Genomic DNA, 13,639 nt, shown 5'->3' on the forward strand with positions numbered 1-13,639 from the left:
AAGACAAACTACAAAAAGGAGCAGGTCTGAGGGTCGGTGGGATGCTCTCTGAGGTGGGTACAACAATGGAAATGCCTTCTCTTCTGGTGCTGGAGGTGCTTCTGGGTGGCCCGCCACGTCTGCGGTCGGATGCGGGGGCGTGGTTTGTCAGGCCGAATGACAACAAGCCATCTTCTCCCCGCCGCCGGTCAGGAAGAAGAGGACGTTTTTCTGCCAAGGTATGCTCAGACAGACGCGCTCCAGACATGAGGGTGGCACGCTCTCCTGCCTCAGAGCAGCCTGCAGTCAAGACGAAGCGTCAGGACGCAGGAGGAGCTGTCTGACATCTGGGTAGTGAATCGCACAGAGGCGATACCACTCACTGAAAGAGGTAATCAACACCAGACAATGGCTTTAAATTACTCCACTGTTTGTTTAGGGCAATTTAGAAGAAGTGCTGGGAGGAGAAACTCTCTAAATGATGGAAGAACTGAATCTGCGCTGCACTGTGATTACTGTATTACTCCAACAGCAAGATCTGATTACCAGAAACAATTTGTAATTAAACTGCTGTGAGTTCACAACCTTTTCAGCGACGTGTGCAGAGACGAGCAACAGAAATCTGTGAAAGCGCTCGTGCATCGTCCCGTATCGACTTACAGGATTACAGGATTTACTTTAACAGTTCGACGGTGAAAATGAGAAACAACAGCAGCAGGATTTTACATCTGAGGAAATCTGTCCTTAAAGAAAGTCCATGCAAACATAAACCGGTGAATGAGATGAGTTATTCGTCTCCGTAGAGAAATCTTGGCCTGGACTCAAGTGCTGCCATTCCATTCATACCACAAGAAAAAGAGTCCTAATCCTACAGTATATACAGCGCACATATCTGTGTCTGTCTCAGCCGTCCATCCAGGTCATAGCATATCTATGAATGCTAAGCTGAAGGTGTCTTCCATGATTTACTGTAAGCAAGCCCAGCTGCCTTTACCTCAGCACTCCTGGATATCACGTATCGTATGTCCCACAACATAACAGCGATATTAACTTTGCCTTTTTATACATCTATATTGTTGATCCATAACTTGAACAGTGGAAACAGTGAAGATGTAGATTTGGAGTTTTTATGGTCCAGAGGTTTGTCCATTTTCACATAAAGTTCACCACCATTGTTTTTAACCTTTTCACGCTCTGCCTCTGCAGGGACCTAAAACATTTTCTCTACTTGACATTTTTCTTACTAGCAGTAAAACAAACCAAACTGCAGTAAAACTGCTGTATATTTATGGAGTGATGCGTATAGTTCGCTTATTGTGTCTCACACGGTCTCTTTGCTCTTTCTATGATGTCCTGCTACTGTCTGTCTGCCTGCACAAAAAACTTGCTATTTTTGGCAAATCACTGGTTCTTTAACAGCTCCACCGTACATGGGAGGCTGCAGGCAGTGCACATATGGAGTCGCTGAACACAGACTACAGCGAACGTGAACCGCATCAGGACAAACTCTGCATGTTCAGAGCCGCTTAAACTCAAAGTGGAGCAGCTAAACTCAATCAGGTGTGCGATCCTTGGAAGAACAACAGAAATATAGTGCATCTCAGTCCTTTATAATTTGTTAATTACCCATATGCATGCGTGACGAGCATTGTGCAGAGCTCTGCGAGGTGCCAGAGAATGAGTGCAGAACTCCCTCTGTCTGCAGTCTTAGCCACACATGGAAAATGTGATAGTCATTATGCATCTGACAGAGTTTTGGAGCCGAACACCGTTCCTCTCCGCTTCAACTCCCTTTTGCAAACCAGGAAGCTGTAGGTTGATCTTGGCAGGAGTCACAGTCATTTTTTCCCCCCTTTCATTAACATTTTGGGCTGTGAACAACAGATTTAGGGGGTTTTATTACTTGTACTAAAAGAGGAGAAATTAGAATCCCCACGTTCGCTGTTAAAGTGTGCCTGTGCGAGCTGCTGCCGGAGGTGCTGGAGAACGCTCAGTGTTCGCGGACACGAGAGACTCCGTGCATGAAACTTATCAGTTTGTACGACAAAAGTGTGATGTTGTGAGTTATTGTGAGGCTGAACACACACACACACACACACACACACACTGGAGGGGATACAAGTGTAAGATCTAATGCTCGAGCATGGTCCCTGCAGAACAAAGAGCTGCCAAATGGAACACAAGCAAGAACACAAGGAGGCACTGAAGGAACGCAGGTGTCTTGAAGCGGCTTCTCTCCGCTCTGCTATTCTTTATTTAATCACCAAATCAATGACTCACACCCCTTGTCTGAACACCCCCTTAAAGGCACTTAAATAGAGGCCATACTGAGCTCCAGAAACCCTCCCTGACATCTGCATGTGGGTCACATCAAGGACACCGGGGGTTATTATGGTGTGTGAGAGCTGGGGGGGGCAGTGATGGAGTTTGCTGCTTTTCTTCACTCTTAAAGGTGAGTCCGAAAAGTCACTGACACTCGGATGATCACAGGCCAGATTGAAAATAGCAGCTAACTACCAGCACATGTGTTGTTCTGGCAAAAACTTCGCCGATTGACGCCTGCTCTTCGCATCCAGCACCTGGAGTCACGTTACTGCTGTTTTATTCAGCCTAATGAAGGCGAGAAAAAGAGGGAGGGGTTTGGAAAGTTTGGACAGAAGTTTACGCGATTTGTCCGAATTGACTTTGATGTTAAAACCATCAATTGTGCTGTTTCTCCACCTGCTGTCCAGTGTTGAAAGATGTATTCAGATCATTTACTGAAGGTGTCAGTCCACGGACTTCACGTGTCGCACTGAATTAACAGCCCATGAGTAGAGCTGTTGGATAAAGTCCTGGAGGAGTTTTCTACAGTCTGAGAAAGTTCCTCAAATTTCATCACTCAGATATCAACACTGACAGACGGGAGGTGTAATGAAAGATGCTATCAAGATGCATTGTGGGACGTATAGGGTCCAAGGGTTTTGGATCTTGAGCCACATTAGCGATTGAAGTCAGAATATCTCAGCCATTTCTGCTTCAATGGTTCATCAATGGCCACTCACTCACTTTTTATCCTCTCAAATCCAAATTCTAAGATCCTAAGAGAGTTTATTTTATGCAGTAATCCAGAAGCTAATGGAAGAATCCCATCGGCTTTTCATTGAGGGAACCCAGATGCTAACTTCCAGGTTAGCCTACAGCAGCTCAGCAGTTCAACTGATTCATTCGACAAAATTCATTTTAACTTGTAATACGACTGAGCTGTGTGATTTATAGCAACGCATCAGATTCTACTGACTGATAAATGAAATTAATATTAGTCATATTTATCATATCAGGATGCATCATCTCCTTTTACACGACACAAAACTTACAAGAACAAACAGAAAACGTGTGAAAAAATACATGTAAAATGTCAAAATGCCGTCAGATTCACGCAGCAAAAAATATTTTTACTTTTGGACTTTTGTGTAAAACTGACACACTTTAGTACAAGTAGCTTCACACTTGAAGACAGCATGTGTGTAAATGCATTTAGCTACTTTCCACCACTGCTTCTGTTATCCTGGACCGTACCACTGTAAACTCAAAAAGCCCCTCTGTGATCTGCTGCCGTTATCCTGTTTGGCCTCTTCACATTCAGACAGCTCTGTGGGCTTCCAGGTTGGACGGGTTGAATTATAACAGAGAAGAGTCTAAATGCCTGACAGCAGGAGTAATTAAGTCTGAAAAGTGCAGCGCTAAACTAAGGTTTCTAACGACATGTGTGAGTGTCATAGACGCCCTAAAGGTGTGTGTAAACAGTTCCAGCTGGATCGTACACTGTTACCTCATTTTCTTTATCTACCACCATCACACACACTCACAAACCCTCATCTCCTCACAAAGAGCTCCTCTCATGCTCCTCCACAGCCATCCATCCACTTCCTGCTCTTCTCTTAGAACCAGCTGCGTCGCCTCCACCTTCTCCCGCTTCCTTTTCACTCCCCTCCCATCTCCTGGGATAAAATACCCTCTGGCCCAGCACCTCCTGCTCCTCCAGCTCATTCAGCATCTTGGGTGTTATCTCTCCTCCTGTCCTGTCTGCTGGTGTGAGATTCTCCCAAAACCAGATACCAGGAAATCCCTCATTCCAGGTCTGTACATCATCTTTTTGTTTACACCGCAGAAGCTTCAGTTTTAACAGCCTGCTGCGAAGGTCTATGGGAGAACTTTCCTCCCCTGAAAATACGACTTAAGCCTGACATGACAAACAGAGAGATGGAGCTGGTTTCTATAACCCACTGGCTGACATCCGACTCATTTATAGTCTCTGCCTACATTTTTCTCTCTCATCCACACAGACACCGACACTTCATTTGTCTCTTTCTCCTCCTGTCACCACATTAATGTCTCAATTTGTCTTAAATGTGCTTTGGGGTGTTTTCAGGGCTCCCCACTGCTTTTAAAACTCATTAAATAAGACGTGTGCCCAGGCTACGGCACTTGAAATATCAAAAACATTGAAGAGACAAGCTAAAGGAAAACAGAAATATTGACTGTCACATCATCATCAGAGCCAAACAGAGCAGACACACACAGTTGAGTTTATATTGAATGGCATCATTAGTCAATAAGCAACAGGTGTGGGGCAGCAAACCACAAATGATCAAGAACAGGTGTTGAAGAGGCGTGACACCTTTTGATAGAGGGGAAAAAATGTGTAATAAAACTAAAACATGTGTGCTTGAAAATGAATTTACGGCCTTGAAATCAATTTAAATCACTAAAGAACTATCTTTACTTTGCATGTGGAGGAATGGTGGATATTTACGTTGATTCAGCACAGCTTTAAAATCACTGATTTCACCACAAAGGTTATGAGTAAAACACAAAACCTCAGCAGCCAGTTTTCACTTCCTGATTTTTACCAGACAAACCCTGTGTTTTACTGCTGTCTGCACCATTTTAGCAGGTGACTTTAGTAAGTGTTTTCCCATCCCTGTCTGCTCCCGACAACAGGTGTTTAACCCGCTGCATACTCAGGTCAGGTACCTCTGTGCCTGGAGAGCTCATTTTAACAGAGAAGGTCACTGTGAAACACAGGAATGAAGCTGCAATAGCTGATTGTTTTTGGCCACTTGGGGGCAGCAGAAACAATCTATACACACAACACTGACATACTATCACCCTTTAAGTTGGTGTGGTAACATGTAAGCAAACAGCTGCTGATACAGAGCAACATTAGCATCCATTTAATTCATGTTTGGGTCCACTTAATGAATCTAAGGGTGTACTCACACCTGCCTTGTTTGGTTCAAATCAAACTAAAAAAATCGGCAAACCATCGAACTCTGGTGCGGACCAAACAGTCGGACCGAGACCCAGCCGGAGAGGTGGTCTCGGTTTGCTGGTCCAGTTCCTGTTGCGGTTCACTTGATATGTGAAAGCGACCGCGCTGGTCCGACCCAGTTCTAAAAATTATATGCCTTTATGGACGCAACAGGCCTCCGTTGCTGCGGGCATTATGGGAAATATTGTTATGATTAGCACGGTATCTTCAAAGATTAGCAGTGAAGAGGAGACGAAATGTCTTTTGGAGATTGCCCCCCCCCCCCCCGCCCCCCTTTTTTTTTACCATGTTACCCTGCATAGCCCCACCCAAGACCATTTTGTCCAATGATTGAACGATTTTTGCACGCATGTGTTTGTTCATATATTCTGGAGCTCTTGCAAAAACTGCAATGTGAAAAGGAACCGCACCAAACCAAAAAAGAAATATTGCATTTTGGTCCAAACCAAAGTCAGCGGACCAAAGGACTTTCCTGGTCTGAATACGCCCGAAGTCCATTATTCGCTCTCTTTCAGCTCTGTTTTGTTCTCCACCACCTCTGGAGGGAAAGTATATGCTGTAGCTCTTTTGCTCCACTATGAACCAAAACCACTAGTTTGGTTTTGGTTCTTTGATTTTATCAGTTCTTATGGGAAAAAGCAATTTAGGTAACTGGAAATAAGAAATGCAGACTTGATGGTCTATGAGAGAAAATGAAAACATAAGAAGCAAAATGAGAAGCACAATCAGATCAAGACAAATACATTTCTGCTCACACAGAGGACATGCTGACTGTGAAATCTCAAGGCCAAAACAAGATTTTTGACAGTGGTAAGGCAGACATTTAAGAAGGCTTTGTACACTTCACAAAACTATTAAGTGATCAAAACCTGCCACGCAATTTTCAGAAAGAACTAAGAGGCAAAATCTGAGAAAACCACAACACTGTAAAGAAAAGGAAAAAGAAACCACAGCAAAGTGCACGAAAATCCCCATCAAACGTTCTGACAAACACACTCCAAAGTACCACATGACAGCGTGTATTAAATGTGTCAGGGTCTGACAAAAGCTGGCCAGCAGTGTCAACATAACCATGTTTGATTCCATGTTAACCAGGATGGATGAGGTGGTGGGTGAAGTGTCATTATGACTACAGTTGAAGGCGGTTGTGAAGACGAGGAATGCTCTTTGCCAGAGAAACCCACCGGACCGAACCGAGCCCCGGCTGTGCTGACACAGCTGGTTCCACGCAGGCACAGACGGCCCAACGCCATGCTCGGCTCCAGGAATGTTCCGGGCCTTGCTGGAGAAACCATAACAAGTGCAGGAAATAGATTAGTGCACTCTGGGCTCCGCACCGGCCGCAAACCTCCTGAGCCCGGCTTCTCCAAACCCACATGTGTGGGAACAGGAGACGCAGCAGCGGAGGGAGTAAGACCCCCATCCAGACATCGGCGCTGATCCCAGGGGGACCTGCTACGGGGAGCAATCAAGCCTCCATTATTTCATGACTGGCCCTGACTCCTACCTGCAGACCAACATGCCAGTCCTCCAGTAAAAACAGCCCAAAGTCCAACAACACAACATGTCCCTTGTAACTGGAAGCTTACTGAACTGTGAAGCAATCACACTTTGTTATTGTCAATGTATGATGTTTAATCTTTAATTTGACAGGAAGTCTTATTCACTTGTTGTTGTCCTGACTTTACCTCAACCTGTTTTAAGCATTTCTAACTCAGTTTGCATTTATCTTCCTCAACAGAAAACCCTTTGGGGAAATTCACAATACATCATTTGCTGCTCTGTTAACATTTCCCCAGAAAGTCCATTTAATTCAACACTTGACATGTTTCTGTGACTGCCATAATGTAGGCCGCAATCCTTTCATGTTTGGCTGACTTGCTAACTTGCTATTCTAGCTCAAACGAGGGATCAAGACGTAAGTTTGCTGTGCTTTCAGAAAAGTGTCCTTTGTAGTTCTTTCAAATCTATGAACTTTGCCTATATAAACATTATTTTTTCCCATTCAGAAACATACCATTAGTCAGAAAACCTGACTGCTGTCTCACACATTAACGCTAATACTGCTCCCATTGGTTGCCACTAGCATTTTGCTAACATTATCGGCAAAGTTATATCCTCATTTTCATCGGATGTGCGCCTGAACTTGTTGAGCTTAACTTTGAGTTCAATACATATAGACGGAGCAATAAATACTAATAAACTGACAGATACTGAATATATGACACCCCAGCTTGATGGGTGCCAATAGTTGAAATGTTTTCAGCTGTTAAACTAAGAATAAGGCACTCGTGTCTGAAATACACGTCAAACCAGGAGCTTCTGCGTTAGAAGCATATCTGTTTGTTACCTTTGGGTCACTACCAAAATAAAAGTTAATGGAGTTATTTTAAAGGGAATATCATCCACTCCTGTTGCACAACTGACTGCAAACCATGTCACATCTCTCAGAGCCCTTTAATGTTCCTACTTTAAGACCTTTCCACTGATTTTTGTTGCTCGTCATCATGCGGCATCATTCTTGAAGCGTGTGCAGGACTTCACTGCCACGTTAACGAAGATATGACATAAACTTTACAGTTTCAGGGCTTTTACGACTGGACGGTTCATGGAGTGAGTCGAGCCAATGACCGATGATTATACCAGCTCTAAAGGGGACTGCGAGAGTTCAGCCAAAGCTCAGGTAGATTTCTGTTTTATTCTGATGGCCTTCTTATGTCAACCCCCCACTGAAAAATAAATATGTTTAAACCTTGAGCCCTGTGGAAGCAATTCCGGCCGGGCTTCGACTTGGCAGGAAGAGAGATGGGATTACCATATGAATTCATTCAGTGAACGCACTGGTGTGTGTGTGTGTGTGTGTGTGTGTGTGTGTGTGTGTGTGTGTGTGTGTGTGTGTGTGTGTGTTTTGTGCATTTCCACTATAAAAAAAAAAAAGTGTGGAAAAATGTGTGTCTATTTGTGTATTTGTTGTGTACTTGATGTATGAAGCCTTCTGGATGACATTTGTGTATGATAGAGAATCAAAAACAGTTCAGTCTGTTAAACTGTGTGTGTGTGTGTGTCAGGGTGTGTGTGTGTGTGTGTGTGTGTGTGTGTGTGTGTGTGTTTCCCCATTGGGTTCTCTCTGACGTCCGCTGACTCGTTACCCCAAAGGTGCTTTTGAAGACATTTCAGCAACATGGTCACAGTGTGTTACGTGTACGTGTGTGTTGATATTACACATTTGTACTTTTTACTGCAAACCTTCCAGAGGCGTCCACTCAAAGGCTGGAGGCCGGCCTGTGTTTGTTTGTGTGGATGAGTTACAGCCAAAGCAGCGAGGAAACTCAAAGCTGTGTCAGATGTTATTACAAAAGTGAGATGAGCACATCAACTCTTGAAATTCAAGGAATTGGAGGACGGAGATGAAGCCAGCCATCTGACCATATGGCATTTTATTGCTCCTTTATCTTTCCTAATACAGCTTTAGAGAGACAATCCAAAGCACACAAACCAACAGACTCCCAATTCTTTATCCCACGAAGCTGAGGCAACTTTTGCACGTTTTAGCAATTAACTACAAGCTGTGCATCCTTTACAATACTGAAGTCCACGTTCCAAAGAACATCACGACTTTTAAAACTGATTTCTTTATTGGCAACCGTTGCCACCATCCGCCCCTTCACACAGGGATGGTGGCAAACTACCCTGAGGACCAATGGCGGCTCAGTGTCTTGATCAACTTTAACACTTCAACAAGGGGACAGGAGGAGCCGGGGATCGAACCACCCACCCTGCGATTAGTGGACTGCGCCTGCTGAGCGACAGCCACCGCTTTCTTAGCAACTAAGTTGACTCATGCGACGCTGTTCAAAGCTAACATGCTAATACTGGAAGTCAGAACTGTCTGTGCGTGCAGTCGTGCAACTGCACTGAAAAATCAAAGTGGCTAAACAGTCGCTGATGGAATATGCGTCCATGTTTCAAACCACTGCAGAGTGGTTTTAATTGTGTGCTGGAATTGGTGGAAATCAATGGCGTCCCCGTAACACTTTAGAAAAGTAAATCAAAGTATGTAAGTCCACAGGGACTCTGCGTTTTTTACCCATTTCACTACTTAGAACCAGCAGGATTAAGTGTTCTCTGTGTCAGTGTCAAGTCATCCTCCTTTGAGTTCAGATTTGTACAACTGTCACAGCCTCCACACATCACAACACTTTAAACACGATGGGTCTCCGGGGAGATCGCAGCGAATTAAAGCAAAACATGCAGAGAGGAAATAACCGCATGTTTTCCCCGAGACCTGACATTACAGTGCTAATATTGGAAGAATGAGCGTTTGTGATGCTTTGCATGAACACAACTCCATTGCACAACAAAGCCTCTGGAGCGGTGAGGTGGACCCTCGGAGCCGACCCCTCCAAAACAGCTGCCGTGCCCCCGAGAGGGCCAACAGCGCTGGGCTCAGAGTTCAGCCGCTCTCTCTTCCGACTCCTCCGAGTGTCAGGAGTTCATTTGAATAAAGTTAAAAGTCAGCTGGATCTGGCTGCCTCCCTGAAGCTCCCTAATCTAATCCATGAGCGGGACTCGCACGCGCCCACAGAGAAAGACAAACAGGATGCCTCTACTCGGGTGACCCGGATGAAAGAGATCGTGTTTAAACACAGTTTGAGCTCGTCTCTGCTGCTGCTGCTGTCCGCTGCCTCACATCCACTTCTCGTGGACCTCGGCCGGCCTGCGTGTGAATGAGTCACACAGCAGCAACACCCTGAATACAGAGACTGAGAGGCTCCTGACCCCAAATCAGTGCTGAATCGATGGGGCACGCGCTCCATCTCCAAGGAGAGTAATAATGATGTGTCTGAGTGTGTGTGACACAGCGTTTGCCCTTTGCTGCCAGGGTTTTCTTCTTCATCCAAAAGCACTTGATGGGAAACGCAATCCAACAGCTGCAGCTGGAGGAGCAGTGAATCGAACTGATGCTTCTTTGTGATGTCGCGTGTAAGAGGAAGAAATGAGCATAATAATGTGTCGCATTACAGAAGAAACGAGGGAGGCCAGAATGGACTGTATTAAAGTTCTCACAGAAGACAAAAGAGACCAGAGACGCACGTTTTAAGGTCACAAAAGACACGTTTTCCCACTTTACAGTAAGTTTTGGCCACAGGAACTACTTGTTAGGCAGGAAACCTGTTGATGGTCACAGCACACACAGTATTTCTGCACCATTGCAGGTAAAAATTAGGCTGCACTAATATTAGCGGTTTTAAACTGTAAGTGCTGGCTGCGCAGGATTGTTTCAGACTCGACTCACATGATCCAATTTCCAGTAACTTCAGAGCTTTGTAAAGTTCAAAAGTCCAAACTTGAAAAACGAGAGATGCAGTCATTTCCAAAATTCACAGCATGTTTACATTTAATGAAATGTTCTGCTTCAAGCCACGTTGAGCCTTTCAAACACAAAATTTTCACTGCGCTGCAGCATTATTTCATCAGTGTTTTATGTCTTTATTGGATTAACCTGCTGCCTGCGTGCATTTAAGCTGATGTGATAAAAAAAAGACGACGAATCGTTTCATTCAAATTGAGGATTTCGATCAAGGAATCAAGATTTTTTTAGGTCGTGATGTCATAAAATATGACATTCAGAGCTTCATTTGAAAACCTTCAATAGAAGCTTTGGATGTAAAAACAGTCGGTAAAGCATTCCTCTGCATTTATGAGCATCACTAACGATTGTCTAACCACCTCCTTTGTGCTGTCAGGGTCAGATTTCTCAAAACTGGGAAAAATGCAACCAGCACTCGCTGCACGGCTCGACTGTTTGTAATTTGGGTGAACTGACCCTTTAAGCTTTTTTATCCTCATCATCCCGATCTTTCCTGGTTCACTACCAGCGTACAAGTCTGCTGGGAAAGTTGCCAGGCTGCATCCTTTGAGCCACGCAGCCATGCTGCACGAGTGCACTTGTACAAAACCCTAACACATGTGAGCTGTGTCTGCGAGTCGCACCACAAGAGAAAGATATATGCTGACGACAAGTTCAGTTTGAGTAACTGCACATTTTTGAGGTCCTGGGGCATGTTTGTGTGACTCAGTGTGTTTAAGTGGCTCGATTTAAGTGGATAAAAGAGAGAAGAGAGTTTCTGAAGCTTCTTGATCTGGTGAGCTCTGTCAGCAGTCGTCGGGCCTGTGGCGAGCTGGACCTCACAGACTGTCAGCCGCATTTATGTCCAACCCAAATCCTGCAGAACCATTAGTGACTGAGCCAAATATCAGGACAGATGAGGACAGTCCGGACATGGAAAACATGTCTATTATGTCAGCTGGAAGTTTCAGTTACAGCGACATGCCCGGAAATATAAAGGTAAGTAACAGCAGAGAGGAGGAAAAGAGTGAAGCCTGCACACTTAGTGGCTTGAATTCACAACAGTTTATTCTGAAAACAGTAAAAGTTTTGTCTTCAGAGCTCCAAGTGTGTCGGCTTGTCTCTCCTCCTCCTGAAGAAAAAGGACTTTTCACTCACCGAACCTCTTGTATCCAAAAGACTGTACTTCCTCCTCGTCTGCAAAGTCGTCTGTGTGACATAATCAGAAACATGATGTAAATAGGTCATGCTCACGCTATGGGGGCTGCGCTGTGTTTAAGCAGTCAGTGGGACTCCACAAACAAAACAGACAGAAACACAACAGTGCAGCTGCACAGAGCCAAGAACTCATAATGTTAGCCTTGAATACAGCGTAGAGTTTAGCAAAGTGGAGGCAGCCAGCGAGGCATTCAGCTGCAGATAGTGGAGCATCATCTGCAGTGTGTGTGTGTGTGTGTGTGTGTGGAGATAGGAGGTCCAGAGAACTGTAAAAGCCACAGGCTGCGGTTTCTCTGGGTTGTTGACAGTAAACTCTAATTACACTCTGCTGCACTGCACTGAGGACTGGGGCAGAGCTCAGAGAACATCACTGGTAATGGTAACCAGATGGGACCGAGGGGGGTGACAGGGGAGACAGGGAGGGATGAGCTGAGTGTGTGTTTGTTGGTGGGGGGTCAGAGGGGGTTTGACTGGATGAAGAGTCTCTGATGCCAACTCAATCAGTTATTTCACCTCAGTTTCTCTTGGCAAATGAATAAAATATTGTATTTTTTGATGCTACAAATGCAGCGTGTTGCTTTAGGTGGCTACTGGTTGGCGTGTAAACACAAGTTATTGAGGAAGAGGTGTTCAATGGTCATCATCAGTCATGCAGGATCTTTTCTGTAGCGCGATTTTTCAGAAAATGCATCTCTACCGCTTCTCAAATAATCATTCAACAAGTTTAATGTGGGATTATGTGGCATTTTACCGCATACACGGGCTAATTGTGCAAACATTATTTGCTCTTTTATAAACTTCAATGGGATGCAGCTAAGTGGTGGAAGAGAAGAAAAAGCTCTTCAGTATTTCACAACTTCTGCACCGCAGTACCGTAATGTCATCCAGATGTGCATCGCGCACCACAAAGGAATACGCGCAGTCTGAATTAAAAGTGTTATCTGCCAGTCTGGATTATAAAATGCACCGCTGCACGTAAAGGCAACGTACCTTTCATGGCGCTTTGTAACTCGTTGAGGACTGTAGAAGAGATGAGGACCCCTGTCACTTTCTGCGCATCTCAGCATCCAGTGCAAAAGTGTAAACTTGTTCCACGGAGAACGACACACGCTGATAACAGAAAGGATGACACTAAAAGTATGTCTTCATGTCTTTGGTTTAAAATCCCATCGTCTCTGTGCCTTCGCTCGCTTTGCTTCAGAGGAGTTGTTGCAGGAGTGATGCGATGTTCAGCCTTTTTCCAGCAGCGCTGCGCTGAAGGAGTGCGCTCTGGTGCCAGTGTAAAGGCTGTCCACACAGACCGACGTGATGTACTTCCGGTGTCGCTTTCAGAATTAAATCGTTTTGTTGCCGTAACACTAGAGAAAGCCACAGTATGTAGTAATTCGGTACAATATTTAAAAAAGAATCACTGTTAATAAAATAGTGGCTTTTTAACTCAATACACCCATACACAAACTCTCTATTAAAAGAATTATTTTCCATTTTTGGGTTATGTTATGTCGTTTGCTCTTACCTGGACATAAATAAGAATGACACCACTTTCACATTGTCTGTTTAATGTGAAGCTAGCAGCCAGCAGCTAGTTAGCTTAGCTTAGCATCAAGATTGGAAGAGGGGGAAAAGCTAGCATGCAGCTCTGCTGAAAGGCAACAAAATTTGCCAAACCAGCACCTCTAAAGCTCACTATTAAACACGATATTTCTTGTTGAACCAGCTAAATATGTTTTTTACATTTGCTTTTAGTAATGATTAAAAAAACAAGATAAAATATCTTA

General features: G+C 44.5%; 1 protein-coding gene across 1 annotated transcript in view; it reads right to left on the bottom strand.

Annotated features, from left to right (window-relative positions):
- The window catches only part of LOC139347160 (collectin-12-like), a 36,287-nt gene extending 23,162 nt beyond the window's left edge, over positions 1-13,125 (bottom strand). Inside the window, exons 1-2 of the mRNA XM_070986647.1 lie at positions 12,852-13,125; positions 11,802-11,852 (exon numbers count right to left, since the gene is read on the bottom strand). Coding sequence (XP_070842748.1) covers positions 11,802-11,852; positions 12,852-12,858 — 58 coding nt within the window. The 5' untranslated portion in view covers positions 12,859-13,125. The remainder of the gene's footprint in view (positions 1-11,801; positions 11,853-12,851) is intronic.
- Positions 13,126-13,639: the final 514 nt, after the last annotated feature.

The sequence above is a fragment of the Chaetodon trifascialis genome, chromosome 18 (genome assembly GCF_039877785.1).
Source record: "Chaetodon trifascialis isolate fChaTrf1 chromosome 18, fChaTrf1.hap1, whole genome shotgun sequence".
In the NCBI taxonomy this organism is placed as follows: domain Eukaryota; kingdom Metazoa; phylum Chordata; class Actinopteri; order Chaetodontiformes; family Chaetodontidae; genus Chaetodon; species Chaetodon trifascialis.